This window comes from Nannobrachium achirus (genome assembly GCF_963921795.1).
Source record: "Nannobrachium achirus genome assembly, chromosome: 20".
Taxonomy (NCBI): Eukaryota; Metazoa; Chordata; class Actinopteri; order Myctophiformes; family Myctophidae; genus Nannobrachium; species Nannobrachium achirus.
In genome coordinates, this window is record NC_137827.1 from 50,505,485 (window position 1) to 50,512,032 (window position 6,548).

Sequence of the window (6,548 nt, forward strand, 5' to 3'; positions counted from 1 at the left end):
CGACGTTCGTCGGCGTTCGTCGGCCGTTCATGCGGCGGTCCGCGCCTCCGCGGTCATCTGTCCTCTGCTCCTCTCGTCTCTCTTTTCATTCACATGCTCCAATAGTAGGCACTGCACGCAGCAGCACGCAGCAGTGCCTACTGCATCTCGTGAACGTTCCTCCGTGCTGTCTGCACTCTGCTGCTGCACGTGAATCTCCTCCTCGTCTCGCAAGCCTGACTGACTATACTTTGTCCTATGTGTGTTGCACGGCGAAAATAGCTGATCTGCAAGCTCACAACGCGTCGCATCCACGAGACAACGTGAGCTTGTAGATCAGCTATTTTAACCAACGCGGAAACATGCTGTGCACGGTTTAGAAACGTCTGCCTTCTAGTGGGGTTCCTTGTACATGTGATTTTTTGTTTTTTTTCTAGTGGGGTTCCTTGTACATGTAATTTTTTGTTTTCATTTCAAATGTGTGTTAAAGTTTATTTCACTTCCAATTTGTAGATTATGGTTTATAGAACAATTTTGGTTAGAGTGTCAAGACAGTAGATTGAAGAAAAATATATTTTTTGCCCTATTTCCAAAATGACCAAAATCGGAATTGTGTTTTTTGAACAATGTCTTAGTTTTCCCACAACTGCTGTGTAATATATATATATATATATATATATATATATATATATATATATATATATATATATTTTTTTTTTTTTATTGCTATATCAAGTCAATACTGTGTGGGGAATCAATTGGAGTCAAATATTTGTTTTGAATATTATGATATTTCACACAATGAGACAATAACATGGTTATTACATTCAGCCCTTCACAATAAGGGTGCAGGAAGACTGGGAACTAGGCAGTGGGCACATAAATATTGTGGGCACCTCAATGTTAAGTTGGATGAAATTATTGCTGTGTGTGGTTCTATATGGGCTGAGTCAATAATTTTGACAAATAATAGCATGCAGCAACGTCTAAACATTTATATATATATAGACCTTTATATATTTTTTTTCCTTTTTTTTTTTTTTTTTGAATAGCCAAAACTATAAAAAAAATATGGTTAAAAAAAGAACTAAAAAAGAACTATGTAGTTCATTTTGGGGAACCATGAACTTTAGTTCATAATGGGGAATTATGAACTAAAAATGAACTAGTTCATTTTAGAAGTTCTGAACTTGAACTTGAACTAGTTCGTTTTTAAGGTGAACTTTCCCAACACTGCCATACACCCAAAAAACCTTGAATACATCCCCCATACACCCAAAAAAGGAGCACTCAACAAGGCCGCGCTGAGTTTTTGCCAGGACAGACCTCAGAAGAGAACATCGGTACCGGTGCAAACTCCATTTTGGGGGAGTGTTTTGTGTCTTACTACTCAAAAGAGCTTTTTGCTGCTCAGTAAATGTATGTTTTGTATTTATTTTGACATTCAACTTTAATGTATTATTTTATGTATTCTATGTAATTATGTATGGGGTTGATTGCATGTTTTATTTATTTTGACATTCAACTTTCATGTATTTTATGTATTTTGTGTATTCTTTGTAATTATGTATGGGGTTGATTGCACTTGAAACCAAGGTGCACTACTGAAACACTCAATGACCATACCATGAAGCTAGTTAGCATTTGTTTTTAGGTTTTTAGAACCTTTTCTTGACTGATTATTTAGTTTTCTAGATAGATATCCATTTGCATTTGTTATATTGCTGTTGATGTATTGACATATTATCTTGTTTATTATTGTGATGTTTTATCTGCTTATTGTAAGTCGCTTTGGTTTAAAAGCGTCAGCTAAATGCCTAAACTGTGCTGACTATATGACAAAACTGTGGTACTGACTATCAGGGGTGTCTAAACTTTTTTCAAATTGGGCCACATTGGAGAATAATGTGCCTAACTATCGCTAAGGTAAGGTCACACATCAATGTTTAATATCAATGGTCTTTTGTCAGGTGTCTACTCTGAACGAAACACAAAATGTAACCTGACGGGCAAGGTAAAAACTATGGTGCTGACTTTCAGGGGTGTCCAAACCTTTTTCAAAGGGGTCCACGTCCACATTAGAAAATAATGGTATGCATCTTGCAATGGTCCTGGTGTACAAGATACACTCTGCTCTGAATAAAAGACAAAATGTATCCTGATGGGCAAGGTAAAAAACTTACCATGAAACTATGGTACTGACTATATCAGGGGTGTCCAAAACTTTTTCAAAGGGTGCCATTAGAACATAATCGAACCAAGGTACTGACTATAAGGGGACGATAAGGTCACACAATGTTTAATATCAATAGTCTTTCGTCAGGCGTCTGCTCGGAATGAAAAACAAAATGTAACCTGACGGGCAAGGTAAGGTACTAACTATAAAATGAAACAGGTAATGAAACTGGTACTGACTACACAACTATGGTACTGACTATCAGGGGTGTCCAAACCTTGTCTCCCCGGTCGGACTATAACAAGGTTACAGGGTGGCTCACGGTAGCTGACAGAGTACAGCATCTTGCAATGGTCCTGGTGTACAAGCTACACACTGAAAAGTCACCTACAAACGGCTGCTAAAGTGTGCAAACTTCTAATAAATCAATCTTCTCTGAACAAAACATAACCTGACGGTCAAGGTAGAAACTTACAATGAAACTGGTACTGAATACGTTACCGACTATACGATGAAATTGGTGCTGATGAAACTATGGAGACTCATAGTTCAGTGGGTGTTTATAGAAGTGTAAAATGTAAGTGTTATAAAAGACAGTTAATACACTATATTTTCGTAAATATACAATGTACCAGTAATGCATGACAAAAGACAACAGTGTGAACAGTTCAATTTGTTTAATGCTTATTCAATGGATGAATTAGCTGACCAATCTTGATTGACAATAAACATTCTTTGTCGTGATTGTTGATCTGTGTACAGTCACACAGAATAAACACAGTTCTCCGAGCAGAGAAACAAGCCTCTGAAATTTGACAAACAACCTAAATGAAAGTGTTTGTGTGCAGACTTTGCAGTGAGAAACAACCTTGTTCTGGTCTGATTTGTGCATGTGTAAAGGCTCCAAGATGAAGACATGAATGTGTGTGTAATATACATGCAAAAGACACAGCGGGACATCTTTTTATGTTCAGAGATTTTCCGTGTTTGTGTGTACGTGCATGCACAAGCCACAAGTGTGAACACATACTAGGGAGCTTAGTCTGACTTCATAGGCTGTATTTACAAAAGAACAAGGATTGATTTCCAATCCTTTGACAATAGCCAACAGTTTATCAATATGAATCAGGTAGGGATATGAAAATCGTATTCCCTTTTCAACAAAGAATCACCTGCTAGTACAAAATTGATATCACAAAGAACTAAAAACAGACAAACATAAAAACAATGCCAAGACTTTTACAAGTTTTACAACCTCCGTGAGAAATACTGAGTGGTAAGGACTCAGGTAATAGTTCGAGCCATATCGATGCCATTCACTCAACACACTGAGCAGATCAGATCAGATTGCCACAAGTGATATTTTGATTCCTGTGTAAATGCAGCCTTGTATTTACAAAGGGAGCAGAGTAGAGTGTTAACAGTCATATCAATAAAAGGCCACTAATGTTGCAGCTTGAAAGACATGTGTCTTTACAAAGAAGAGTAGGAAAAAGACCCAAATTACAACAAGCCTCTGACAATTTGACAGTAACAAAGATGATGCCATGACTGTACGTGTTCTTGTTACTCTGTATTTTTGTGACTGTGAGCTTGCATGCATGAGCCACAGATAAAGTGAATGTAAACCTAAGCATATTACAGTTTAAGTAGTAGTAGTGGTAGTAGTAATTGTTTTCACAATCTGATACACACAAAGCACAGTTTATAGCATTGTAGCATTGCAACAGGTGACTGTACGGATGTGGATGTTAAAGCCCGAGTTATGCTTAGTCGCACACCGGTGTCGCATATCAAAACGTCAGATCTATAATCTCACAATGCGACACCAGCACAAAACTACAGGCTAGGCATAAATCAGGTGTGTTCACAACATACACCAGTGGGGTAAGTAAGTACAGTATATCACTGAAGAAAGGCATGGTGTGTTCTCAAAACATACACATAGCTTGAAAAAGATACAAATACTGTATATCAAAAGAGAGCACAATTTCGACTGGCAAAGATGTACTCGTGACCACCAATAAGTGCACATTCACAAGGGAACGGATAACACACACGAAATATACAGTCAATTAAAAAGGCTGCACTTGAACCCGAATACTTTTTTTTTTCTCTTTTCTCTTTTGCTGCTGTAAATTCAAAGACATCTTATGAGCTGCAAAAGCAGAATAACCCCCCCGACCCCTCATTCCGCCCCCATAACAGCATGAGCTTGTAATATGTTTTTTTTTTCTCTTCCTTGTCCGTCTGAGATGTGTCCCCTGGTCCAGAGAGAATGTTCCAGCCTCTCCTTTATTAGGCCTAGTATTATTGACTGCTTTAACTATTGAAAAATAGCAGATATACAAGCTCACAGCGCGGCACCGAGTGCCGCGCTGCGAGCTTGTAGATCTGCTATTTTTGAAAAATCATGATTTTTCTTTGCAAGTCTTTGAATATATCTACTTAAAAGCGAACATTTGTACCTCAAATATTTGCTTCTGGGTGGTCCCTGGAACAACATATTTTGAGATGGGGGTCCGTGGCCAAATACCTGTAATTTCGAGGGTCCTTGACATGAAAAAGTTTGAGAGCCACTGATTTACAAAGAAGGATTTAGAAGTCGGGTCAAAGATCGGGTCAAAGCATTTCAAAGACTTGCACTCATTTTCACGATTTTTCAAAAATAGCAGATCTACAAGCTATTTTTCTAAAGTTAAAGCATACTATAATGGTTAAAGTGGTTAAGATCTAACGCGACTCGGGCGCGTTCCAGGTATTTGAGAGTTAAGTCCAAACTCTCCTGTCTGTTGGGTGGTACAAGCTCAGATGGTTACAATGCCAACCTGCTCTGTGATGATGTAGCCGGTGTGGTCTTCCACAGAGAGGGACAGGTGACCGGTCTCCCCCGCCCACTGGGCTGCTTGCAGGTAACTGGAAGACAGGGGCAGTTGGTTAGCTGATTGCGGACCCATTATGGGCCGCGAGTAAATACCCCCCTTATGTTAACAATTTGGCTGCCCCGGTAGCCAAACCCGTTCACAGACAAGATAAGGTTTCCATGGTAACCCGCATCTCAGACGCTTGCCGAGGGTGCTGGTGAAAGAAAAAACTGCATACGCCATGACGCAACGCAGCCAGAAGCAACCGAGAGCGGCCATTATCCATTGACTCCTGTTCTATGCTGAAACATAAAAACGGCTTTATCTCGAAATAAGGTGCAAATAACGCCGAGGAGGCCGAGATCCGCTTGTTTTCACGGCGACACTATGCCGTGATGGTTGGCCCCGGTTAGGATTTTAGTTTTCGCGACCGTTTGTAAACAAACCGATCTCCTTCCTGGATCGTCAGTATACACCCATGTTCACACGCACGGAGCTTCCGGGGCTCTTCAAAATAAAGCGTAAGTGAATGGTGGCAGCCGTTGTGTTAAGAAGTAGTGAAAATAGCAGATCTAAAAGCTCACTTGTTTTCACTAGTTTGGGTCCCAGGAAGAGACATAAAATGTATCTTTTGGCTCTTGAGCTAAAACGTTTGGAAACCACTTCACTGGTTGGCTAATGGAGTAATGGCTGGCTAGATAATGACGATGATGATTGAGTGATGATCTACGACACAAATGAATGCATGGATTTACTGGTTGATGGACGAGTGGATGGACCGTCTGATTAGCTGGCCTGTTTGTTGGCTTAGTGAGAAAAAGTACGAGTTATGTAGTAGATTTGACTTCCTGTTCTTCCAATCAAAATGGTACAGTGGTTGTTGCAACCAGATGGACTAGGAGGTTGATTCTCAGGAAGGCATAGCAAAGCGAAAGTGAAAACCAGCACACGGACGTCTTAGGGCCTAGTTTTAATGTGCAGCGGCAGCGCACCATTACTCTTGTCTGCAAATCCTCAGTGTTACTGCAGGCTGGCTTAGGGTAATAGCAGAAAAACACAGAAAACTACTAGAATGTTATTGTTTTCTTTTAGTGCCCACTAGATGGAGCCAGACCCCATCATAGAACGCCAACATAGGGTTAACATTGCAAACGCTGAGAGCCCTCCCTGCGCGTGAGCACGTTTTCGTGCACGTCACACGTTTCAACGGATACCCGGATGTTTTGATGAAGGAGATAGGAGTAGCCATTTTTAGCATTAAGCTAACACAGGCCTGTGTTTGGCCCATGAAAAGATGCAGTTTATGCTCGATTCCGACATTATTTGGAGAAAAAGGGACTTCTTTGAAGCACAATGAATGGGAGCCTATGGAGGATGGCATGCTTTGCGTGCACGTTATCGCCGAATGGAAGTGATCCGCGGGCCAGGGCCACGGAAGTGACCGGCGGCACGGTAACGATCAATTATATAAAGTGATATACTGTAAACATCTTGAATTAGTTCGGCTTTGGGTCAGCCTTTGGCACCAC

The 6,548-nt window shown here is 40.4% G+C and overlaps 1 protein-coding gene and 1 long non-coding RNA gene across 3 annotated transcripts in view; both read right to left on the reverse strand.

The window, feature by feature from the left end:
• Positions 1-2,817: 2,817 nt before the first annotated feature.
• LOC308306375 overlaps positions 2,818-6,548 on the reverse strand; it is a 388,228-nt gene continuing 384,497 nt past the window's right edge. The window contains exon 2 of the long non-coding RNA XR_013963153.1: positions 2,818-3,923. This is a non-coding gene — a long non-coding RNA (uncharacterized lncRNA). The remainder of the gene's footprint in view (positions 3,924-6,548) is intronic.
• The window catches only part of esr2b (estrogen receptor 2b), a 56,990-nt gene continuing 53,259 nt past the window's right edge, over positions 2,818-6,548 (reverse strand). The window contains exons 10-11 of one of the 2 annotated variants that reach the window (XM_080751337.1): positions 4,925-5,071; positions 2,818-4,450 (exon numbers count right to left, since the gene is read on the reverse strand). In XM_080751337.1, coding sequence (XP_080607463.1) covers positions 4,963-5,071 — 109 coding nt within the window. In that variant the 3' untranslated portion in view covers positions 2,818-4,450; positions 4,925-4,962. Of the gene's footprint in view, positions 4,451-4,498; positions 5,072-6,548 lie in introns of those variants that run through there. The other variant, XM_080751336.1, reaches the window with a different exon arrangement.